The 27,214-nt window shown below is 38.6% G+C and overlaps 1 protein-coding gene across 1 annotated transcript in view; it reads left to right on the top strand.

Annotated features, from left to right (window-relative positions):
- The first annotated feature begins 12,944 nt into the window (after positions 1 to 12,944).
- Positions 12,945 to 27,214, top strand: part of myo10l3 (myosin X, like 3) — an 83,091-nt gene continuing 68,821 nt past the window's right edge. Inside the window, exon 1 of the mRNA XM_047370595.1 lies at positions 12,945 to 13,220. Coding sequence (XP_047226551.1) covers positions 13,200 to 13,220 — 21 coding nt within the window. The 5' untranslated portion in view covers positions 12,945 to 13,199. The remainder of the gene's footprint in view (positions 13,221 to 27,214) is intronic.

The following is a 27,214-nucleotide window of genomic DNA, read 5'->3' as shown; positions in this document are numbered from 1 at the left end:
CTCCTCTGCATGGCTTGAGGCAAAATGCTAGCATGTCTACTTATGACAATGGCTTTAGATCCTGCCACTTTTCCATAAAGGCCAGATTTTTGGAGTGCAGTACTGGTTGTTGTGTTGCTGACAGATTTCCCTACCTAAATTGTGGATCTCTGCAACTCCTCCAGAGTTACCATGGACCTCTTAGCTCCTTCCCTAATTAATTCTAATTAATGCTTTCCTTGCTCCTTGGCAGAAGTGGGTACGGCAGCCAAAACTTGAACTCAAGTATGAGTAGCATTACTTCAATATATGTTTGCTCAAGTAGAGGTAAAAAGTTATCCACCAACTTATTCAAGTAAGAGGAAAAAAAATATTTGCTAAAATGACTACTTAAGTACTGAGTAACTGTTCATAACATCTGACTGAATTTGTACAAGAGGGTGAATCAGACAGATATATATCTGAAATTATATACAAAATAAAATATATGATATCTAAAATATAGTTATTTGTAAGTTCTGGTTTTTAAATAATTAAATATTATCATAATTTAAAAACCCAGGCAAAAGAAACAAACATTTTCAGATCTACTCAAGTATAAGTAAAAAGTACAGTGCAGTAAAACTACTCCTACAAGTACATATTTCTTTAAAAAAGTTACTCAAGTAAATGTAACTAGTTAGTACCCACCTCTGCTCCTTGGATGACCATATGTGCTGTTGTGACATGCTCTTTCCTAAATACAAATGCACACCAGACCTTTGAGATTTTTATTTATAAAAATGCTTAACTGTGTGTATGCATCTTTTTTTTTTCCATCTTTTTCTCCTTCACTATCAACAAAAATCCTAATAAAATACATTGACGTTTGTTGCTCTATCTGAAACAGATGTTTAAAGCTAAATAAATCAGCTGTATGGATGAAGGGAACACTTAGCCACTATATGACATAATGCTCACCCAACCTGCTGTCAAGCTATGTATTATGTACGTTGAGGACAATTGCCTTTATGTTCACCATGGGAAAATAACAAAGCAGCCAGTTCAGGAACACTTTGCTTTATTTTAGCTTCAGAGCTGGTTTTGTTTTCTTCCTGAACGTCCTTTTAAGGGTGCTTGAAAACATGTTGACTAAACCTGTAATTTAACAAAAGATTTGTTCTTTATATAGCTTTCGTGCTCATCTGTACGTTTAAACGTTGCTTTCAAACACATATAATTCATGGTAATATTTAATGTTAATGTCACCAACCAGAATTATGAGGAGCCATCTGTATGCTATTTGGTCGACACTAGATGGCGCTTTAATACTTCAAGAGGACAATCTAGATGCTTTAGAGCAGGGGTCAACAACCTTTTCAATTCAAAAAGCCATGTTTGCCCCCGCTGCTACAAAATAAAATTTGTCTAGAATCGTAAAAAGGATGTAAAAATTAAACAAAAATGTTCTATTTTTTGGAACAAAAATAAAAAAATATATATATGTTATCTACAATTTTGATTGAGTTATGGCGTTTTCTCTCAATTAAATAAGTCCAAGCTGCTCCCAGAACTCATGAGCTCACCGCTGTGGTTACAAAGAGCTCTCAGGTGGGAGGGAATCGGCCACTGTGCTAATTTGCAACAAGAACAATAGTTTATCTCAGTGTGACCTGTAATAACAAGGCATAAATGGCTGCATCACCCAAATTGCTTGTATTTATAGTTAAAAAAAATATGCTTTTATTCTTTCTTTTTCAGTTCCATCATCATTATTTTTCCCAGTAACATAAACTCTAATGTTATTATCTGTCTCTTCATTCATTACGCTCAGTCCTGAAAGAGTCCAATCCTCCTGCCCTCTAATGGCCAACGACAAGATCTAGAGTGCAGATAGGACAAATGTTATGGCTTCATGGCTCATTAGCCCACTGTTAGAGGCACTTTATTGTCTTGTGAATGACAGGACCAACAGAACATGCTGCCCTGTAATCTGGTTATTAGCATGATGGTGCCTGATGAGACCTTGCCTGCATACGCCGTTGTTGAAGATGTCCCGATGAATGCTCAAACCACAAAAACATTGCAGTTACTAATGCACTGAGAGTGTTAGCACTTACTGAACAACCAGGGAAGAAGTGGAAGTAGAATGACTAATAGAGATTGTACATGATTAAAAACAACACAAAATTGTACATGTACATTATAGTCTAGTTTGTCATTGCTACTGCAAGCAGAAGCATGAAAACACTGACCCGAGGGTTGGGCGTCACCTCCATGAAGTCATATCCCCAGAGTCTGTAATTATATTGGACCCACCCCTCTATGCCACCACCCCCATGGTGAGGGCCTCTTTATTGTCTCTGCTGGAAGCAGGTGTATTCACAAACGTTCAGCCCCTACCTCCCACATGTACAGTCCAGCTTATTGGGAGCAGCTGATGTTAGAGGAGACCCCCACTGTTTACATCTAAATACCCCTTTATAAGAGAAACCAGTAAGCTCACTTAGTATATAAACAGGGATCTAGCATTGCTCCAAAATAAATGAAAAATGTATAATCAGCTGAATTATTGACAGGGCAACACATTTATTGCATTGCTGTTTTACCTTGACAAATAAGGATAAATAAAGGGAACTATCCAATTAAACCAAAAATATGCAGTCTTTAAAGCAGCATCAGGTAGGGTTCTCTGTCCTTTAAAAATAACTTTTAGGGTTCTTCGGTGGAACTAGTCCTAAACTAGTCCAAACATTTTTTTCACGTTGGCCAAAATAGTCAAGTCAAAATATTCGCACACCAAAAAAAACCCCATATTTTTGATAAACTAAAATCACAAAAAAGTATATTGTGAATGTTTTTTACCGACTCAACAATAAACCGTGCATTTATTTGTTTAAATTAAACAAATAAAGTCAAAATTGTTTTGTAGGAAAGGGATTGGTTAAACAGTGTAGATTCGATACTTAAAAAGTTTATGATCTATTAAAAGAAAGGCAACCAGTTTGTAAATTCTTTTAGGAACTATGAAAATAAAAGACAATGTTGTTTATTCTCAGCAATAAGAACAGGATTTTAATCACTGTTTATTTAAGAAGGTTTGCTGTATTTAGTCAAGTTCAATAAATGAATTAGAAGCAGATTTTGGTGCACAAATTTCATTTTGAGCAAGAGTTGCTGGATAAATGTGGTCCTTTTTACTTAAAAATTAAAGACAATGCAGAAAGCTGCAGAAGCACTGTGTTAAAAGAATATTCTTCATCCATTTTCGATACCGGCTTCTTCAGTACAGGGTCGCAGGAGAGCAGGTGACTATCTCCAGCGGTCTATAGATGAGAGGAGGGATACACCCTGGAGAGGTCACCAGTCCATTCCGGGGCAACAAAGGACAAACAACCATACATACAATCATTCATACCTAAGGCCAATTGAGAGAGACCAATCAACCTAACAGTCATGTTTTTGTACTGTGGGAGGAAACCAGAGTACCCGGAGAGAATCCACACATTCACGGGCAGAACAGGCAGAAGGATATTGAAAAGCACAGTGCTACCTACTAATCCAGCCCTGTAAAAATATTTTTGCTTTAATTAAAAACAAAAAGTATCCATCTGCATAAACCAACTGTGCTGACGGCCAAATTGGTATCATTCTTGTATCATTCTTTGGACACCCCTGCCGTAGATATTGAACATCTTACCAAGTTGACATTAAAAACTGAATCAGACTGCAATGAATTACAACTAGGACTGAAATGGAATGAATGTAATTGAATCCAAATCTCTTTGTATGCTTGCATGTTAATTGAACCTGTTTGTATTTTAAAGAACCAGGAGATCACATTTCTTATAGATTAGTGCTTTATAAATAAATTAAACTGATCCCAGACTGTCCAGATAAGATTTTGATTAAACACCTTGTGACTGTATTGCTGATTGCAGTTCAAATTATTTGACTAATTTACAATAATTCACCACATGGATTGGCATGGCTTTCTGAGATTCATATTTGCATGTGTTTGATTTGTGAGGATGGCTTTTATTGGCTTAATGTTTATATTTCTCTAAAAGAATGAATATATAATTTTACAGCTAAGAAACGTACAACACTCTCCACAAATAACCAGTGCCACACTTATTGGCATCTCTGTACTTAATACTTTATAAAACTCCTGCACACTAGTCTTCTCCATTAACAATTCAGATGTTTGGAGCATAGAGGCAGAGATATTTTTGATCATTCCTCTTTGCTTAGTTACAATCAGAAGGTGTGTTTTAGATGTTTTCTGGTTTAACACTCTTGACCCAAATGGATGGGTCATAACCAGGCCTCTGCAGGACTTGATGACATGCTGAGGACATGCTTCAGCCTTGTGAATAGGCTGTATTTGGTGAAGATACACCTGTTTCTGGTGAACCATGTTGATTTGGATAAGCTCTGGATCATTACTCTGCTGAAATGCCAATCATGATCTTTTCAGTTTTCTGCCAGGGCACACCTGATTTTTATTAAATGTCCTGACATTTCAAAGATTTTGTGGAGGTGTCAATAACTGTGGCAGTGGTGATTTTTTTGAGAATGATTATTTATTACCGATGAATATTTTGTTCCCCACCTGAATACATACAATTAAATTAAAGGTTGGATTGTCCTACTGTATTTCTGTGTGAGAATATCCTATTGCAATAAAAGATTAGTTTATTTGAAGACTTTTTTTTACACTGAAGCCAATAAATGGAGATTAAAGTACTGAAGTCAAATTAGGTTTAGTACAAGAAAAATAAACAAAATGCTGCAGCTCACACAGCTGAAAAACAACACAGCTTTACTCTTCTTAAGGTCTGAGGAAGCTTAAAACATATTTAGTACTTTGTATCATGGACAAACCTTATTGTTTTTTTTCGTACAGTTCTTGGTGTTTTTACTCCAATTCGGAGCAGAGTTGATTGTTTGAACATTTACAATTAGGGTCAAATTTCTTTGGAATGGCTTATAAAGTCACCTAAGGTTAGTTTGCTCTAAACTCTTATTTTATTTTATTTATGATAAATTATTTGATCTTTTTTTAATCTTAGAGTCATATATATCACTTTACCCAGAAAGAGACATAATCCGGCCAATAATAATTGACGAAATATCTTTGTGCACGATTATCATAATATGAACACATATGTTAAATTCACTGATTCACTGAAGTGATTACAGTGGAGTTGAATCACACGGTGAAAAACAGAGATGGGGAATTCCTTACAAGTCTCCATATCAGTCCTGAGCTCAGGATACAATCAGGAATGTACCTTCTCTATGTTCTCAGGCTCTGAATGGCCCCTGAGTCACTGCTGGGCTAATACCCTGGAATATATGAGGAATAAGCTCCAAGAAACTAAACAACAAACAAAAACTCACCAGACCAATAATAAATGCCCCTGCTATGTTTGTGCTTTATGACATTTGCAGATCAGGCATCATTTTCTGGGTTTCTTCGAGTAATTGAGACATAAATATGAACAGATTAGAATTAGAGGGCAATCTCAGTGTGGGAGTTTTTAAAACACACGACTCTACAAACAAACAGGAAGCTGAACTTGTAGGGGAGCATGGGAAGAATATGAGTTGCCTCTCATTCTTCGGTCTTCAGGAAGGTATGGTATGGCTTTGGGGAACGTGCATGTCTAAAAAGGACTGTTTGTGGTTGAAATTTATTTCCACAGAACTCACAGAGATTAATCATAGCACAAAATAAGCTCTTCTACTGCCTGAATGAATCACACGAATTCCTCTTTATGGCCCAACCAGTGAGAAATACCCCTCCAATTTTCAAGCACCAGTGAGGATCTGGTGATCCAATTCCAGTGAGCAACATGAACTGAATATTAAATGATATTCACTGTAAGGCCCAGTTTTCTTGTTAGTTTGCTGCCACAGCAGCAGGAGTGCTCTACTGTTGAACTTGTCAGACCATTAAAACAGAAACATAAAGTTTTAAACATATAATTAGTAAATACATTAAGCTAACAGTTCACTTACATTTATCTCATTAAAATGCTTCAGCCACTGGATGTTGAAATGTATTGGCTCAATATTTGACTTGGTATTAGTCAAGCATCTCATGCTCTTAAGCCAATTATATGAACATTTAAGTACATTCATGTCAGCCTGAACAGGGCAGTACTTTATGCCCATATTTTCTTATGCTGATCACAAGAAAATGCTGAAAGTTAAAACACAGAGCTGGAAATATGACAGATGCAGGCTGGAAAACTGGATCATTCCTATGTAATGGATATATGTCACAGAAACTTTAGCTTTTTTGCCTTGCACTTTTTGAGGTTAGTAAGACCTATTTAACATTATTGTGTTTCTGTTGGGAATCCATGGCTTGAAGTAAATATTGTACCAACATTGTCTTTTCATGCACAGATACTAAAGTGTACATCATTTAATCTCCAGCTAAGCAAAGCTGAAAGAGATTTTTACTCGGAGACACCTTGTATATCATTCATATGCACCACGTTTACAAATGTTACACAAGTTCTACCTGAACATAACTTTTTTTAATCGCTTTTATTTTTATGCTCACGTACTGTGTAAAAGCACAGAACTTCCAGCCCAAGATGGTCAGCTAATGATTAAATATGGAAAAATTGAAAAAATAGAAAAAGACAGTGACGCCAGGTCAAAAGTAACTGACTGTACACCTTTTCAGCTTTCTCCTAATTAGATACTTTGCTAGTACTGGAATTAACCCTGTATGGGTTCAGAGCTGCTTTGATTCTTAATGGCATATATTCAACAAGGTGTTGAAAACATACCTTTACATCCCAGGAGGCTCTATTGGATAGAGATCTGGTCATTGTGGCAGCCATTTGAGGGTGCTGTGTTGATAAAGGGAAAGCCTTTTTTGGACCATTCCCTGTAAACCCAAGAGATGATTGTGTGAAGAAAAAATAATCGCAGTAGATTAGCAGTTTTTAGGAATACTCAGACAAACTCATTTGGCATCAACGACTATTCCATGTCCAAAGATAATGAAATGCCCTTTCGTCCCCATCTTGAACGTAAATAGATGCCTTACTGCATGACGTTGTTTACATTTGAATTGGCACATTGACCTTTTGTGAACAGGTGTACCTAAAGAGGACCAGGTGAAAACACTGAACCACTTTAAGAAGAAACGTTTTATGTGGTTTTGAGACCCAAAACTTGGTCATTTCAATCTGAAATGTGTTTAAACTGTCTGCTGCCTTTATGCAGGACGTAACATTCAGAAGATTGTACAATGAGACATATGCCTCAAGTGTAAAGTAAGCAACCTGTACGGTTCTATTTCTCAGAGGTCATTTTGCTAATATGTGGATCTCTATGGCAGCAAACAGAAGACAGCAAAAGCCTTGATATTAAGGAAAAAATCAAATATAATCTAATTGTTTTTACTTACACAATATTTATGTCCCTTCATGGACCCTTCGCTGTCTCATAACACCAACAAATATTCTTGATATAGGTGTGAGTAATGTTTTCAATTGGAGACCGCCTGGCCCTGTCATGTTCCGTGTAATTTAATAAACGATGCAGACAGATTTATCATCGACCATATTTACACCTTAATGTGTTGCTGCCTGCTGGAGTGATGCAATAAGTATTGAATCACTTCTGTTAAGTGTTCTGTTTATATTTCAGGGTGTCTGCTCTTTTTTTACCTCTTCTAGCTTTGTCGAATTATATCAGATTCAATCAGCTTTGACCTTCTCGCCACCTTTCCTCCTGTTTGTTTTGTTTTGTGGGTGTGTCCAATAGTTTAATCCACTGCTCCCCTCACTCCAGGGGGTCCCATCCTGTGAGAGATAATCAAGTCTGGACCGATGAACCTTGTTAATTTCACTAATAAAATTAGCAAGGAACAATCGTTACATCAGTACTCCAGTTTCTGTGCGAAGTCACCAATTAGTCAATTCAACGTCTTCCATCATCATGCCCGTAATATATGTTGAGCCACTTTAGAGTCTGCAGTTTCAGCATCAGTCACGCTCCTTTGTGATATTTCGTTTGAAACATACCACTACTTGCTTTTTCTGTGTGTAAAATAAAAAAGGCTCATTTTTGAGAGGGCCTCTATTGACCTGATCCATAAATTACAACAAGCGGCTGCTGCTATGATGACATAACTCAATCCGGATCAATAGCATCCACTGTTTAGGCAGCAAACATGGACGGGGGGGCTTTATGTAACCAAAAACTTCCAGCACACCAGTGTTATGGTTTGACTGTGACTAAGGTTTTAGAGATACCAACCATTGACTTTCAGCCAGCCGGAGGCCTCAGCAGACGTCACAAGGTCAGACTTAACAATTATTTGACATGAGCTATCAAAAGGGGCCTTAAGGTGACCTGTATGACTTTGCCTTGGGTCCACTATAATGTGGGCAAGGGGAGTTTCCCGCTGTTGATCCATAGGCCTAAGTAACTGCCTTAAATTAATATTGTATAATGGTGTACAATGCTGTGAAAACCTTTATGGCCCCTTACAGATGTCTTTTGTTTCAGATCATCAAGCAAATTTAAAAAGAAGACAAATATAAACTGAATAGATATAACAAACAGTTTTCAAATTATTATTTATTTTACTAACTATGAAAAAGCTATCCAAACCAACCTAGCCCTATCTGAACATAAAATTCTTTCCTTGCTAAATCATGAACTAATTGGCATTAACCTGTCACGTTATGCTGGTTTGAAGTTGGACCAATGTGCAGAGCATAGCAAGGGAGCCACATGGTGAGTTGAAGAGTTATTTTAATAATAATAATAAACAAGGAACTTACAAGATGGCAAGACACTGAACATGGGCGAGGTAGAATCCAGGGTAGCAAAAGAGTTGAGAACAGTTTCAGGGTAGACAGCATGAGGAACTAGTGGCAAATAATGAAAAGCAGAGAGTTTAAATACTGAGGGGAGTGGAGTGGAGTATGGAATAATGAACTGAGGAGGATAATCAGGGAGAGAATCGGTAGTAACTGGTGGAACGGAGCCTAAAGACTACTGAGGGAGAATGACTACTTAACACAAATGAGCAGGTAGGTAAAAGAAAAACATCTAAATGAATTGGAGCAAGTAAACAATGAGACTAACTAAAGAACATTAACAAGGGGGAACCTGATCTATAAGGAAAATATAAATGAATTCAAATAACACAGGAATCCAGAAAGTAGTCTACACAAAAGTAAATCATGAACCTAATCCAATATGAACAGTAACTTGAAAAACACAGACAGGGAAGTGCAGAGAAACCAACAAAGAACCAAAACTCAAAACCTAACACAGACAGATCCTGATATAACCAAATTGTTTGGAAAACTGGATCCAGTTTTATCAGCTATGCCCATGACTGATTACTGCCTGACCTGTAGAATCAAGACATCACTTAAATAACACCTACCTGACAGCATGAAGTAGGCTTAAGATTTTAATACCCATAGAATCATGCCCTAAAATTCAAGAACAGATGAAGAAGGGTTACAAAGCTGTTTCTAAAGGATGATACAGTGATGAACCTCTCCGGAAGTGGCTGGCCGACCCAAATTATTCCCAAAGCACTTACGAAAGATCCCACAACAACATCTAAAGAGCTCCAGGCCTCATGGTCATTGTTCATGATACAACACTTAGAAATAAACTAAGCAAAGACGGCATCCATGAGAGAGTTTCAAGCTGACCTGGACAGGTCCCACTGCACCAAAAAAACCCCAAAACAAATCATGACCCTTCCACCTCCATGCTTCACAGCTGCTATAAGGTTATATTCCTAGAATGCTGTATTTGGTTTAACCCAAATTGTCCAGATGTCCAAGTAATTCAAGCTTAGACTCATCTGTCCAATGAACATAATTCTGAGAGTTCTCTTCTTTGCCCTCTATCTCTCATGCAAACTTTAGTCTGGTACTTATGTTTCCTTAGAGAACAAAGGAAGATCTTCCGCGCCTCCCATGGCTGTTAAACATGTGCAGTCTTATTGCTGTACAGGCATGCATGTTCTTATCAATTGCATGAGCCAGATGTGGGTCCCTTTATTACATTTTATGTGTTTTTAAAGACTTCTTTTAGGATCTTGCAGTCTGCTTTCAGGGTGAATTATTCTTTGAATGCCAGAACTGGGCATGTTGGCAATTGTTTGTTGTTTTTGATCCTCCACTTGTAGACTTGTAGATTTTCCAGAAAGTGGGGTGGCTGATTTTAAATTTCTTTGAGATCTTTTAAAATCCCTTACCAGACTCATGTGCTGCTACAGTTTTCTTTCTGAAGGCTCCAGACAGTTCTGTGGATTATACCATGGTGTTCAGTCTCACTTTAACAGCACACTAAACTAAATGTCTGAGGTTTGATCAAGACAAACGTCCTTCAAAATATTGAGTGATGATGTTCTCACTTGATGTGATATGGATGTGTGTAATTTCAACCATCCTAAATAGGATAAATTTGAGAGGGTTCTAATTTATTTCTCACCAGATATTATATATATTTTGATATTTTGTAGAAAAGTTTAAAATGTGTTAATTGTTTTTGTGTTTATTTAGTTACTACAATGTTACTGGGAATAAAATGGCAAAGAACCAGACAGAGGTTTCTATTCAGCAGAGAATCAGATGATTCTGTGACGAGTTATTTGTCATCACTACCAGTCTGGAGCTCTCCCAGAGGCAGACTACTTTTGGCACTGCAAGAATTGATCCCGTATTAATCCTTACGGGAACACAAAGCCATGGCTTGACTGTTCACTGAAAAGCTGCTTTTACTGTAACCTTAAAATCAACAATTAGGAATGCACCACAACAAGCTTTTCCATTCCTGTACCTAAACAAGTTGATTATAATTTAACAGTGTCATAAAAAGAGAGTAAAAATGATGGTTATGCTTTAATGGTGATCTGATAAACTGTTCAAAATATCAGTTCTGATTAATCATCAGCATTTAAAGGACAAACCCAAGTGTTTCAACAGGGTAAGTGCTCAGATTTGTCTTTATTGAATCAATGATGTTACACCTGCAATCAAATTAAACTAAGAAAAATAAGTTATATGTTTTATTGTTATTGAGATTTGTAAATGTTTTTAAAGACGCAAAATGTATTAAACATTATAAGAACCTTTAATTAAGTAGCAATGTGTTCTCAACCAGTGTGATAATTACGTGGTGTGAGGACCTACCCTAAAAGGAGGGGTCAAAGTCAACACATGTTAATTCCTTTTGTTTATTAACAATAACATAAAGATATCAGAAGGCTAGCTGCTGATTAAGCATTATTAACTAAAGTGCACATTTGTGGCTTTTCTGAAAACTGTTAGACCTGAAGATAGAAAAAGGTTGTTTCCTTTAATATAAACATTTCCTATGACTTATGGTATTTGAGTGGGTGCTTATAGTTAAATATTCAAACTCAAAACTCATAAATTCTGATTAGAGAGCGTAAATTGGACACATCATTCAATCTAGACTAGCTATATAGCTTGGTGAACCTGCATTACCCTGAGACCAGGCTACCAGCTATATATAACATCATAACCTCTAATCTATGCACAAGATACCATATCAAAATCTTCACTAATAGAGATTCAAAAGTACATTAAATAACAAATAGTTTATCACAGAAGCTTCAGGTGAGTTCAGTTGAGCACGCTAAAGCATTAGACAGATGTATCCTATCGAATTGTCTATCAGGGTTGGTCACCAAGCAGTTTTTGGCTTTAGCCCCCTCCTTTTTGTACCTTTTATATAGGCTACAACTTAATAAACCAGCCTATGCACTGCAGTGGTTCTAACGCTAAAAGTCCAGGTTTGATCACTCTATATATTTTAGATTTTGAACTAGAGATAATCAGATGCACTCCAGAGTCCTTGAAACATTGAAACAGTCATTTAATTTTGTACTAAGCTAGAAGCCGTGAGTCACGTGCCTTCTTCACCATTCCTATACACATCCATTTTTTATAGTGCTTTACACTGCACACACTAGTTGGGGGCGCCCTTTCCTCATTGAATGGACAAGCAAATACCGAACAGATCATTTGGTCTTTAAGAATAGGTAGTTGTTTTTGGAGTGCTGGTACCGCCCCATGGCAGGAAGGCGCCCTCCGTGGAGAGCCATATTGTGCAAATCAACCAACACCTCTGTGCAATGAAGCTATATTTAAAGTTCAGGAGAGAAACATTGTTTAATGCATCAGAATTTAAAAATGTAGTTTCTAATTTAGCCCAAATACAGCGATGCTTATATAAAACAAAAACACATGATGATAGCCTAATAACCAAATGTACAAGTACAGTCATATTCAATAAAGTAAAAAAGCGGTTGTCAGATTAAAATTACCTTTTGAAAATAACAACTTTCAGCAGGTATTAAACATACTTTTCAATAAACCCAAATTTCCGTTTTAAAAATGTTTGTTTTATTGTTTTGATGTAATATTCTGATCTTGAATGTCGTGTTTTCATTTGCTGGAATCGGGAAATCATTACAGAAATAAAGGCTTGTGCGTAATTAATTTATATAATTTATGTTTCACTTATTGAACGAAGTTACTGAAATAAGTCAACTTTTTAAATATATTTTTGTTTATTGAATGGGTCTGTTCTGTTTTGGTTAATATTTTTTGGTAGATTTCATTGTGCTACTGGAAAGCAACAACCGACCTGCGATTTGTTTCTCTTCCTTCTCAGTAAATCTTCATCATAACAAGAATTCAAATTGATAATCCCCTTAATTGCACACCCTAATCTGGATTTAGATTGAGGTGAACATTTTTTCTGCATAAATGAGGTAATATTTAATGACGTGTTGAATTTGCTCGTGGTTTATTTTACTATAACTGAGTCCTACATAGAGCAGAAACAAAGAGGGCGTATGCCGAGGGGAGGTTTGCTCTGCCTGCAGACTCCTCCTCTCTGCATAATATGCCGGCTGCCTCATTGAAATGACTAGACAGCAGAAAAACAGACTCACTGCCTCAAGTCGGGACACTGGACAACCGCTTAGTGGAACAGCTTAAAGTGTCCGAGAGTGGGAATGGAAAAGAGACTGTATTCAACCAACAGAGTCCTGTGAACAAGCAGCGTAATAACAAAGAATAAGTTTTATTCGCCCTAAGGAGGCGGATGGGAATTATTCGGGACTTGGGTTTTTTCTCCTCCTCAGCTGTGGTACCCTAAGGTCAGATTACAAAGAGAAGAGAGGTCGGGCTCTGTTGGAGATGGATTTCTTCTTTGCAGAGGTAAGTCAGATCAGTTTCCCTCACATTAAACGCAGTTTTAGGAGCTCGTCACTTTTAGTGTGAATCCTGAGTGACTGTGGGACCCCCCCCCACGCTCTTTGTTTGGTTCTATCGCAACAGTCGTGTGTCTTTTTCTATAGGCTGTTATTAGTAGCTTGTGGGTTTTTTGGTTCTTGTGATACTTTTTCATTTGTTATTATATTTTATACACATGGTGCTTCCTCCGAGCTGGACTGTAATGGAAGATAAGAAGCACAAAAAGCCTCTGATAAAAATGCAATAAACTCAACTATTTACTAGCATCTAACTACTGAAGAATAGCCACTCACAGGACCAACAGACTTAATGCCATTATCTGAACCTGATTTAAAGGATATTTTATACTATTTTGGCAGTACCTGAGCATGTCCCATGCTGACTGGAGTCATGCGCCATTCACTCTTAACACCTCAGGGTGGTTTGGAAATCATGGCTGTAGGTCTGATTTGTCATCCCCCTGTGACTCAGAGGAGAGCCCAGTCTCTCAAACAGAGACAGTGTGTTGGTACTGGTATGATTCTCCTCCCAGTGTTCACCTCTTGTACCTTCAGTTGGCAGCATCAGCCTCGACTCTCAGTGATATGCTGACTTCTGACTCAACGTCGGCTCACAGATCATGCTTCTACCAAAAAAGATGTCTCCTAACCAGTCTAAAACTGACCAGCTGAACAATATCAGAGGTTCTAACATGTTATTACAGCTTTACAAACTTGGGAAGTTTTTTACAGTACACTGTAATTACAACAGCGAGTCTTTTGGGATGCAAAAGTCCACATGATCACATACTTGGTTTGTCCCCTACATTTCTTGGGGTTCTTTACATCAGCTTCCTCCTGCGGTCCAAAAACATGACTGTTAATTGGTAAATTGGTCTCTCTCAATTGCCCTTAGGTGTGAATGGGTGTGTGCACAGTTGTTTATCTTGTGTGTCCCTGCGATGGACTGGTGACCTGTCCGGGGTGTACCCCGCCTCTCGTATGTAGACCCCTGGAGATAGGCACCAGCTCCCCCGTGATCCTGAATGGAAGAAGCGGATATAGAAAATGGATTGATTTTTTGTGGCAATGGATGCAGGACTTCCTGGCTTTCTTTCAACATAGCTTTCTACTTGCCACTGTTCTACAAAGACAAGATTTGTGGAATCTGTTAGCAGATTTTCCCACCCGAACTGTGGATCTTACAAAGGCGGACTCTGCTACCAATAAGGAGGTTTCAAGGATCTTTAATTTAGGGGTATCAGAGTAAAGAAGCTGAATACAAATGCACAGCACACTTTTGTATATGTAAATAATATTAAAAACGTTTTATTTCTACTTCACAATTAGAGCTGCACAAAATATCAAATGTGTGGAATATTGCAATCACAAAGGACTGCTTGGTGCATTGTTTGGTGTGGTGTTGTATTGCAAGTTTCATGCTTTCAAGCTCTGCATATTTATACATTTCTTTTCCAGTTGAACGGACTGGATTCCACCCTGAATGCTTACACCTGATGTCTCTTTCTAGTGGCTGAGATGCTGAAGTTTAGAGACTGTTGGGGACATTGTGTAATGGCAAGGAAGAAAAAAAAGAGAGTCTGAAAAATGTGGGATAATGCAGCATCTGCAATATATTTTCTTGACAATCCCAATGAAATACACTAAAGTTTGTGGTTGTAACTGGATAAAATCTGAAAAAGTTCAACTGATCTGAATGGTTTAGCAAGGCTCTCTTAATCTAAAGTAACGTGACTTCCAAACAGGGTTTCCTTTATACTCTCTAATGTCTTAGAATAATGAAAGAATTATGAATTTAACCCTGCTACATTTTTTAAAACAAAATGTAGCTGTCTAAATTGTCTTGTGTTGCGAACAGATGGAGTTGAGCTGGATTATGCTGGATAATCTGACTTTATTAGAGTGATATCCTATGCAGAAGAAGATTAATATTTAGGATCATCTGTAATTTAATGTTTATCCTGTGTATTTTTTTCCTTTTATGTAGGACTGACTCCAAGCTCAGTGCATCACTTTAAAAAGTACACGAAACAAGCAAAAACAAGTTGGTGTTATTTAAAAACACGATTTTATTGTGTTTTGGATTTTTGTTTTACGTTTATCTTTAATTTAAGCTTTAGTTAAATGTTTTTTTTTTTTTTACATGAAATCATTGTTGTGTTTTGGGTCATTTTCTGGCTATTTAAAGTTAACAGTAATCTTTGACATTATTTTGTTACAGAGAATATGTGAAAAAAAACTGTGGGAACATCCAACAAAGCCGTTTTTTTGCCGCTGCCTCTCATTAAAACTGTGTTAGAGATAAATCAACTGAACTGTCCTGGTTTTTTAAGTGACCTTTGGAAAGGAAGGGAGCCAGCTTCTTGAACGCTGCAGAGCAACAGTTTGGATTTAATTAAGCAGGAATTTCAGATGCAAAAAGAGAGATTAAATTCAACACTGTCAAACTAAGTGCAACAGGATAAGCAGGATTCATTAATGATGGTCTTGCAATCTGAAAAGCAACAAAGTTGTAATATAATTGTTGCAGTCTGCTCATCTTTCCAGCACAACCTTCACAAACCCAAATCTAATGACCTGTGGCCAGTATCGTCTCATAAATTATCTAGTATTATTTTCACTGTGTTCAATAATGTTGTTCTAATTGTAAATAGTGTGCGTGAAACTGAGGCTCTTCAAGCATTACGATGAATGCAAAGGTTTTGGCACCCCATGAACTTTTCACCCTGGATTTTACATTTTGGCACGTTACAACCACAGACTTCAATAATTTTATTGGGATTTTATTTGATAGGTGAAAATAGAGTTTGGCATTAAAGTGTGAGATGGAAGGAAAAATTATGCATGGCTTTGCTGATTTTTTACAAATACAAATCTGAAACGTGTGGCATGTATTTTTTTTTTATCCCTCTGATTAATACTTTTTAAAACTGCGAGTCTTTTCAGGTATATCCCTAACAACGTTTTTTTTTTTTTCAAGGATTACCTTTTATTTAGCTTAATTCATCTTCCCCATCAGCCCTGACCAGCTTTTCTGCCTCTTCCTCAACAAACAAAATCCCCACAGTATGATGCTGCCACCACCATGTTTCACTGTGGGGAGGGCATGTTCAGGGTGATGTGTAGTGTTGCTTTTCTGCCATGCATAACACGCTACATGCAGGGAAAGAAGTTCAGATTAGAGCACCTTCTTTCACGTTTCTTTTGTCCCTTTCATGTCTTGTGGCAAACTGTACACAGGACATCTAATGTTTTTCTTTCAACATCAGCTTTCTGCTTGACACCATTCTATAAAGGCCAGATTTGTGAAGCGCAGCATTCCTGTTGACAGATTCTCCCACCTGAGCCGTGGAACGTGCAGCTCCTCCAGAGTTATAATACTGTAGATCTCTGACTATACTTGTCCATCCTGTCAGGTTAGGGGGACATCCATGTCTTGGTAGGTTTAGTGCTGTGCCAAACTATTTTCAGAAAATGGATTCAACATTTTGTTTTATAACCGAACCCTATTTTTGCTACGTACATTAGCCTTTGATCTTTTATCTCAAATATGTTGAAATTGCAATATTACCTATTATAGATAAGGACAAGCAGCTAATTTAATAACTATTCAATTAACTAATTGAATTCACCATTATTAAATTGTCCAACGTGCCATAATTGTGGAAGATTTTATACGTAAAGGGTTCTAGAGACGCCCCATGTCATCCTGCGAAGGTTGACTTCTTCCTTACATGGTGCTCTTTGTGTCAGGGAAGACAGTTACACGGCGGCAATCATGGCAGTCTTTCAAGAGGTGTTTGGACTACAAGGGCGTGTGCTCTAAGAGCTCATCCTGAACGCCCATCCTGTCTATCAGCGAAAGCTCTCAGGAGCTGACACGACACCATAAAAATCTCAGCACCTCAGCACCACCAACCTCGACACCCAATCCATCCTCTGAGTGAATGTGACTCTACTTTAAAGCCCACCACCTGCTAGATCTGGTAGTAGCATATATATCTGACTTCATTAGAAGATTTCATTAAAGATCTAATTTTTTCTCACTTTTAACCCGTTACAGATGAGATGACCCCTTAGATATTAAATTCCTTTGTGAAACTTCCTGCTGATGAAGTAAAATTTCAGCTATTTTCTAAACTTGGTTGTCAATTCTCCTATAGCAGAGGCAGCAGCTGCACACTGTAAAGCCACACAGAGAGTTTACCACGCCCGTTAACTCCTTCCTTACATTACACTGCAAATTCCTAACACTTAAATATACTCTGACAGAGAGAATCCCAAATTCCCGACCCGGACCCCCCAAATTCCAGGTCAAGGCTTTCTGTCATCCGTGCGTTGTAGTGCTGTAGTGGCAAGGCTTTAGGTTTCACACCGCCACCTTTCCACACACAGATATAGACTCACATACTTAAAGCAGCCCTAAGAACCAGATGAGCTGATTATGCCTGGCTCTCCTAAGTCAGAGTTATGGACCTGCAAGCTCTGTGTAAAACTCATTCACGACACCGATAATGTGTGAAACCTGTATGTAGCCGCTGGGCTATTTTTCTCCTTCAGTGGCGGCATCTTTTCTGTTCAGTTGTCATTTCTTGCATCTCCTGCTATTAAGTGTTGAGAATCTGAGATCTCTGCTCCAACCTCCAAGCATTTTCTTGGCAGACAACGTTTAAAGACAGTTAATCAACAAATATTCTGCGTTTTTATAAAGAAAAATGGTTTCTTTAGTGCTTCAGCACTGAGTCTGCAAAGGTTTTAAATGAAAATAATATTTTCATTTAAAACCATTATCTTTACATATGCATCTAAAGCGTCTGTCTTGTTATTACAGGATCTCAGTGCTGCCTTTTGCATATTTGATTATAACATTCTGGATTGATTAAGTGGAATGTGGTACTTTTTGGTGCTGTTCTAAATTGGTCCAGATGGGTGCTACATTGAGTCATTTAATAATTATAAAAATCGCAGTAAAGAAAGATCACAGTTGGGGTTCCTTAAAGCTCGATTTGTGGGTCACTTTTATTCTATATCTAAATGCTTCCAGCAGTTCCACCAGTTCAAAATATATTCTATATCTCTTAACTCAGGCATAGTGAGGATAAAAACCACAAAATACACAAGAAACCTACGTTTTAACATCCAATAGCATAGTACTAAGTCAGTACTGTTGCCAGAATCCTGACCAACACCAGCAAAATTCATCATATTATACCAGTAACTGTACTGTACTTGTACTTTAAAATCTCTGTCTTGGTCTGTAAGGCACTTAGACTTTACTGGTCAGATATGAACCATTTAGACCCCTCAGTGTTTCTACTTGATCGATTATCTATTTACTTTTGTTAAATTAGCATTTTACAGTCTCTTGCTCTATAGGTGATGCTTAAATTGTACTTTTACTCTCTGGTTTTTTAATGTAATTTTCTTTATCTTTGTTCCTTTATTTTTCCTATAAAGCACTTTGAAATACGTTCTGTATGAATGACGCTATGCAAATGATCTTGACTAGACTTCCATGCAGATGGTCCTTGAAGTGGGGAAATCAGTCACGAAGTGAAGCTCAGATGTGATGAAGGAAGGAAGTAAGGAAGGAAAGGTTAGAAAATGGGGCCTGCATTCCTGTAAATCTACTTTAAACAGCTCTGCTAAGTCTTAATTACTCATGAATTGGTTGTGGTAAGCATTATCAGGTCTAATTAGGGGATTGTCAAACTGTGCTGCTGAAGTTGTGGTGAATTTACAGCACTAATTGTTTAGGATTTAACAATGGAGGGCATTATTACCAAGGCGGTAGTTTGTGTGTGCGTCAGCAGCTATCCTGCAGCTTTGTTCTAGTCCAGATTTGGTGTAATCTGTCACAGGAGCGCAGAGGCTAATTAGCAACAAACATTTGTCTAACCACAAACCAGAAAATGTGGGTAATCCTCACTCAGAACGGCAATCAGGTGAGCTGGTGTAGCTCATGAGATGTAATGAATATTACGGACCATTGAGTATTAATGATAAATTTCAGCAGGGCAGCTTGTATTTGCTTTTGAGATAACTGTATCAGTAATCTGACCCCCACGTCTATCAGTGAGCTCAGCCTTATGTCAGGAGCTCAATGCTATGATAACCCCCCGCTGACACCAAGCTGTTGACTTTGGCTTTATCAGCTACATCTCTGAGCTCCTCATACAAACGCATCTGCGTTTGTGCTCATAGCAGGAAAATATATACGCTCGTCCTTCAACAGGTTTTCACAAGTAACAAATAACGGAGCACAGACTGCGTGGCTTCCTGTCTGCTGGGGTCTTGATGATGGACAAACAATTGCCGCAATTGGAGTCTCTCTTGGTCACATCCGCTAATCCACTTGGAGAGAGTTTTAGAAGAGTCAGGAGTTTTATTATAAATTTGAAGCTGTTTATAGACAAATGTTTGCTTTAAAGCTACAACTTTATTGTTCTATAAAATTATTTTTTTTAATGTTCTCGGCTCGGCATCGGCCGTTGTTGATGTAATGACTACTACATTTATAACAATTTATTTATTTATTCACATTTATTTTTGGTTATATATAGAGACATAGTCAAAAATATATAGAAAAAAACAGCGACTGGGTAGGGTAGTTGGTGAAGTGCTCAAGTAGAGAATTTAGTCAGCTGCATTATGCACATGTTGCTCTTAGCCTGCTGGGAACCTATACTGCAGTGTTATGTTAAGAGATAGGTGGTGCTCCTTCAGTTTTTCGACCTTCCAACTGTCCCGCTATCAGGAAATATTTATACAAAACTAAATTCTCTTTTTTAAGCAAGGAAAAAGAGTAGTAGCCTTCTTTCAGCTAGCTAACTGGCAGAGCACATCAACAGGCGGGGAGGGGGAACTTTGCGTACATACCATGTGGAGAATCTGGTTGCCTACATGTGCCTGAGTAGCTTTCCTCTACAATAAGCATCAGATGGTATTCTAATTGCACGATTGACTCTATTAGACCAAGGCTGCATCTGGTAGACGTTACTCCACCTTAATGGAGTAGGAACCTCTGTTTTAATGACCTTTAACATATCTTTCTATCGCACCCAATTAAGAGTTCTCATGCTTTTGTTCTGTACTGTAGTATTTTATTTAACCTATCCACTCCTAGATGCAGTCTTTAGTTATAGTTGTCCTCTGTAGAGTTTAGTTTTTGTTTTATTCTGAAAACCGGCATGTCTTTGAGGTCTGTGTTCTGTTTACAATGTTTTCTGGTTGCTTCTGTTTCTGTGCTTTTTTTGTCACGTTGGGGTTTGAATCTTATTTACTTCTTATGATGGGTTGTTTTTTTTGGTTTTTATACTTTCTGGTTTCTGTTTCTGTGGTTACCTGGTCCCCTTTGTATTCTGTCTTTCATCCATTTCCTCCCATTGCCTCAGTTCAACTTCAGTTCCTTTTTTAGTAATCGACTCTCCAGCTAAAATCTCTCAGTTAGTCAGCTCTTGGCCAGATCCTCCTTTTGTTGCTACCAGCCTGTGTCTTTTTGGTCTTCTCATGATTTACTATTTTGGATATTCCTTGGACTCTAGCTTTTGAAAGCTCCAGATTTTTTGTGAAAATTTTTAATTTTTCATCTACCTGTCTCCTGTTTCGTCCTTGCATTTGGGTCCTTCATTGTGAGCGGAGGACCATGACCCAGGTCCAGTGTCTGCATGTGATTGTGTGTTTTCTTTTATTTTGTAATGACACCTTTCAGTGTTATGCTCTACTACATTATAAATAAATCTTGCCTGGAGTTAAATGACCAAATCTATCTGGAGAAGATCTTATTAAACCCAGGTTGATAGAAAGCTATTAATTAATTGCGCTATTTTTTGGCAAACATAAAAGGGACCACAATGTAGCCAGTGCTTGATGTTCACTAATCGGACTTTTACTGACCCATACCAATTCCTGTTTTTATGAGGTTCAGCTTTAACACATACAAACTTTGTGAACTTATTTTAATTCAACAATAAAAAGTAACAAACATTGGTTTCATTTGACAGACCTACTGATTTTAAATCAGTAGGTCTGAAAATTAAGGGATTGATGGATTATCCTCATTTATGTATCAAAGCTTGTTTCCCTGACTTACTTGTACTCATACTGGTTGTCTTCCGCTTCATCCGGGACCGGGTCGCGGGGACAGTAGACTCAGTGGAGACGCCCAGACGTCCCTCTCCCCAGACACCTCCTGCAGCTCCTCTGGGGGGGAGCCCAAGGCGTTCCCAGGCCAGCAGAGAGACATAGTCCCTCCAGCGTGTCCTAGGCCTCCCTCCAGTGGGACATGCCTGGAACACCTCCCGAGGAAGGCATCCAGGAGGCATCCGTTATAAATGCCCGAGCCACCTCAACTGGCTCCTCTCGATGTGGAGGATTACTGGCTCTACTTTGAGCTCCTCCTGGATGGCCGAGCTCCTCACCCTATCTCTAAGGGAGTGCCTGGCCACCCTACGGAGGAAGCTTCTTTCAGCCGCTTGTATCCGGGATCTCGTTCTTTCAGTCATAACCCAAACTTCATGGCCATAGGTGAGGGTAGGAACGTAGACTGACCGATAAATCAAGAGCTTCGCTTTTTGTCTCAGCTCTCTCTTCACCACAACAGACCGGCACAGTGTCCCCGTTACCGCGGTGACCGCACCAATCCGTCTGTCGATCTCCCGCTACATTCTCCCCTCACTCATGAACAAGACCCCGAGATTCTTAAACTCCTCCACTTGAGCCAGGAATTCCCTCCAACCTGAAGAGGACAAGCCACCCTTTTCCGTTCGAGAACCATGGCCTCGGACTTGGAGGAGCTGATCTTCATCCCAGCCGCTTCACACTCGGCCGCAAACCGCCCCAGTGCATGCTGTAGGTCTTGGCTAGAGGGGGCCAGCAGGACCACGTCATCCGCAAAAAAGAAGAGACAAAATCCACTGGTCCCCAAACCAGACCCCCTCCGACCCTTGGCTGCGTCTAGAAATCCTGTCCATAAAAGTTATGAACAGGACCGATGACAAAGGGCAGCCCTGCTGGAGTCCAACATGCACCGGGAACAGGTCCAACTTAGTGCCGGCAATGCGGACCAAACTCCTCTCCGCTTGTACAAAGACCGGATGGCCCCTAATAAAGGGCCTCCGACTCCGTACTCCTGGAGCACCCCCCACAGGGCATCATGAGGGACACAGTCTGATGAGGGAATTCAGCCATTGATTCAGGTGTGTTGGTAAAGGGTTACATCTAAAAGTTGCAGGATAACTGAAACAGCCTTTTCTCATTTTCACACCTCAAAATGATTTTCCACAATCCCTTCATACTTCAGAGGCAGGTGTAACAGAGCTTGAATCTACTCTCAGAAATAAATTTTTCCAGATTTGTGCACAGTTAGTTTTTTTTCCATGATTTATGTTTGGAAATGAGACGTGACATTTACTGTATTTTATCCTATCAGCACAAGAAAAACAAGCTTGCTGGCCATCACATTTGCTGTCCTGTACCTACAGACATGCAGACGCTGTGTAACGGTAACCCGTCTCTTAAATCCTCTGGTTCAGAAGTCCCGTCAAGCAGCTTAATAACAGCTGACCTGTGATTACTGCTTCCTGCCCAGATGTTAACTTTCCTTATTTAACCTCCTATGATTACTCCGTTAGTGGAGAGGCAGCTTATTATAGGATGGGGCATGTGTGTCTCTAACTTACGCTATCCCATGAGTGTAGGTTAACTCCATGGAAATACAGCCTGGTTTGGAAAAAACATTTGTAAGCATTTGTATCCCATGATGAGATTACTGCCAAAGCTGCAGTTTCAGATCTAAGCGGTGAGCCAAACATTCATCAGGGTTGAAGTAAGTATCTCTCTGAATGACCCTCAGTTGCTGTGATCTGAAGATGTCATTGTACAGTGCTGGAAAAGGTACACCCCTCTCTACCCCTTACAGTTTTCTTGTTTCTGCTTTTTGTGTCACATTGAAATGTTTCAGAGGGCTCGGTTGGCTCTTTTCCCCCGCAATAAATTGATTCATTTAAAAACACATTAAGTGTGACCAAAAAAACCCAGAAGAAACCTGTTGTTTTAAACCAATTGCAAAAATACTTTTTGAAAAAATATCTTAGTACTATACGTTTTGCTCATACTTAAAATTTTCTCCAAAATCTCTCCTGTTTTTCCTGAAATTGCATAATCCCATAATTTCTTAAACATCTAATCACAACTGCAGATTAGGATTTAAAAATATGTATTTGTTACAAATTTCCCTCTTACTCAGATCCAGGGTTTACTTTAAAGTTTGGATTTGCTTTAAGAGTGTAAATTATTCCATACAAAATTCTCATTTCCTCATTGTTGTTTATGTCAATAGGTTTTGTTTAAACTGTTTTAGGTTAGCTAGAGAGGCATCATTTAAGATTTGTGGCTGATTTCTAGTTTTGTAAAGTTTTCCTCTGAAAATAATGATGTAATTTTCTCTATAAATTAAATATTTATTAGTTATAAATCTTTCCTTCCTTCATTGTAAATCATTTGCTGTGAGTAGTCAATAATGATTTATTGCAGAGGCAACAATGCGAACAAGAGGACTTGCTGTAAAACTGACTTTTAAACCATCTTTAGCATGTTGGTATTAGGGATTTGCCCAATTAGCCTGGTTAGCATCATTAACTGTAAGGAGCAGTGTCTGTGTGTATTGGACTGAGGATGTATATGCTTACCTTATCTCTGGGATTTCCAAAGGGATTTAGACATTATTAAATCCAGTCTGTATTTTGACAGAGGTGAAAGCTCAAATGACGAAACTGATTGAATTTGCTCTAATACGTTTATCCGTCCTCTTATCTACTGAAGTTGGCTCCCTCATCAATTTGAAAAAACATCACCAAGCAGGGTACAAATTTATGGTTACTTGTCATGGCAAAAAGTCAGCTATGAAACCACCATGATGTCAAAAATACAAAATGGCACTCGCCAATGTCTATCTCCTCATTAAAAATGTGGTTTCCTTTAAAACGTGCCTTCCAACTCTGTTCTTCCCATCACTCAATATGAAAGGTCTTACTGATACTAAAATGAGTTTTCTTCACTCAGTAACAACTTCCAAACCAAGGATTTGCATTTATAGCTCAACAGCTCTTGAAACGTTTTTCAAAATGCCATGAATAAATTCTGTAAATGACAATAAGATACTTTGACCATTTGGATGGCCGCTCACGGTCCTTGATGCCAACAACAGATAAAGATTTATATGAGTGAGTGCTACAGCTCCTGTAGATGGATGGAAACATCATGATGTTGGAAAAGAAAGGAGATGAGTGCTGAGAATGGGAACAAATGTAATTAAAATCCTTAGTGGAGCATTTCTACTTTACATTTCAGTATTTCTGCTTTCTGTTAGTCATACAAAATTAACAAAGCCATGTACATTGTTGGGTACTTGGACTAATGCATTCTTTGGCAGCTAGTTTGTGTTTCCTTTCAGTCTGTTCAATTATTAAACTGTACATTGTAATTTAAAGTGAGACACTAACACAGTGCTGATGGAGATATTTTGTCTGTTTGTGCACTCCTAGTTTTCCTTTTCTTTTCACTGCAACATCACTCATTATGAACTGATCTTTCTCTGCGTAGGAAAACCGGACAGGTGGTAAATGCATGTCTCCCACTTATATATGAGAGTTGAAAGGTGTATTTCATCTCCGCACGTAGTAGTGGCTCCTTTATCTGATAGCTTTCTTTTTGTGTTAATTAGATCCTCTAGTTTGTTGCCTTTTCCGATTTTAAAACAAAATCAGCAATATTTTAAAAAATAGGGTTATGGTTAGGGTTTTATTAATTAAATGTAATGTCTTGGTTTGCAGGTTGTATGACAGGAACAATTTGACATATCATATATGTTCCCAAAGCAAAAATAATTAGTGGATAGCGTCCGCTTTTGTGTTATGTAGTCTTGGTATAAATCCAGCAGCTCTGTGAAGGTCTCAGAGGTTTGTTAGAGATCATTAGTGAACAAACAGCATCATGAACACCAAGAAACATACCAGACAATATCCCAAGCTTTCAACATTTCAAGGATTATTGTTACATTTTCTTTTCCAACTACAGAAATACTGTGGTACTCTGAACCTATCATAACATGGCCATCCACCTTAACTGACAGGCCAGGCAAGGAGATTAATAATCAGCCAAAAGCCCTTTGTTGACTCTGGAGGAGCTGCACAGAGGATGACGTTTGTTGAAGAGTGACAAGAGGAAAACCATTGTTGAAAGAAGCCATAAGAGTTTCAGTTTAAAGTTTGCTACAAGCCATGTAATGGATAAATTAAATATGTTGAAGAAGGTGATTTGGTCAGACTAATTTAAAAATTTTCAGCCGATAAGCAAAACACAGAAAACTAACGTTGCACAACATCCAGAACACACCAAACTCCCCCGTGAAAAACAGTGGTGGCAGCATCACGCTGCGGAGATGCTCTTCTTCAACAGATGTGACGGCAAGGTGGATGGAGCTAAATACAGGGCAAACCTGTAACAAAAAATTTTATCAAGCTGCAAAAAACTTGAGACAAGGAGGGTGTTCACCTTACACATACAAGAGTATGGTTTGGATTGAAGAATATCCATGTGTTACAATGGCCCAGTCAAAGTCCAGGTAAAACCAATTGAGAATCACATTATCTTTTAAAATACAGAACAGCACCACTTTATTCATGACTTAATGTCATATACAGAACAGCAGGAGGCAGGTTAACCTGTTATGGATCCACTGACACCTCCCACAATCCCACTGACCATGCCCCAAATGTCTCCCACAGTCAGCCAAACACACCCAAAGTCTCTGACAGTTCTAGCTGAGCAGCATTCCTGGAATACCTCCAGGATCCCTGCTGTGTGACCCCCCTCTGTAAAAGTCAGGTGGGTCCAGAGGAGGTCAGATATGTAGAAGACAGACAGAAAGGGGTCAGCCAGTTGGTTCTGTAGATACGGTGAACTCATGAAGCTTAGCTGAATATCCAATCAAACTCATAGTAATCGCATCATTTCTGGCTGCTTCACCCATGCCTTCAAACCTCTCTGTTATATATATATATATATATATATATATATATATATATATATAAAAATACAGTTTAATGTTCTGATTTCTATGGGTTGAAAATATGTTCACAGAAGATAACAGGCAGGACCTCGAGCCAGGAGCCTGGCAGGGAGTCAAGTACTCCACTTATGTCTGCCATGCTCCTAAAGACATGGTTTGTTATGCAAATGATCTTCAATACACTTATTAACAACACAGTAGATTAGCTCCATCGGATGATGATGGGGGTGGAGCATTTTAACCCCTTTCACCCGCTCCAGACGGGGTGGGTCTGTTCACTGACATACACACAGACACACACACAGACATCTAACAAGGTCTAAATACAGACAACTGAAAAACGCTGCTGTGTCAAATGTGTTTGATTGTCTTCCAGCATGTGACACATGTTAATCAGTTTCTACCCTTTCTGAATGAGATCAGACTCATATCAGTTTGTACCACAAAAGAACGGTTGCCGCCTCCAGACGGTCCTCTAAACATGTTTATAGTCTCCTCAGCAGGGGGGGTTCTAGTTGCTGTGAAGTATGAGGAACAATTGATGATTTTTTTCAGACGCAGACTCAGGGAAGCCCTGTGCGCCATGGGGACTCCTCCTACTCCATTAGCAAATTCTCTGATCAGCTGCTCACTCTATCATTAATTCATACATCTTCCCTGCACAGATGTTAGAGGTTGCCTTTAATCATCTGATGTTCCCCCTCCGTCACCAACCTCCCCCCTCCCCATCACATTTCTAGCTTAAAAGCGCTTGGCTGTGCTGCGTACACGAGGCAGATGGGACAGAAACAAAGAAATGGAAAAATGTGAGAGATAAGCATCACATGTTTGAGAAATTATTTAAAGTTAGTGGAACAGCTCCTATTTTTATGATGTCAAGGAAAGCCAGT

Source organism: Girardinichthys multiradiatus, chromosome 7 (genome assembly GCF_021462225.1).
Source record: "Girardinichthys multiradiatus isolate DD_20200921_A chromosome 7, DD_fGirMul_XY1, whole genome shotgun sequence".
In the NCBI taxonomy this organism is placed as follows: Eukaryota; Metazoa; Chordata; class Actinopteri; order Cyprinodontiformes; family Goodeidae; genus Girardinichthys; species Girardinichthys multiradiatus.
The sequence above is the reverse complement of the archived record's forward strand: the minus strand, read 5'-3'. Positions and strand labels throughout refer to the sequence as shown.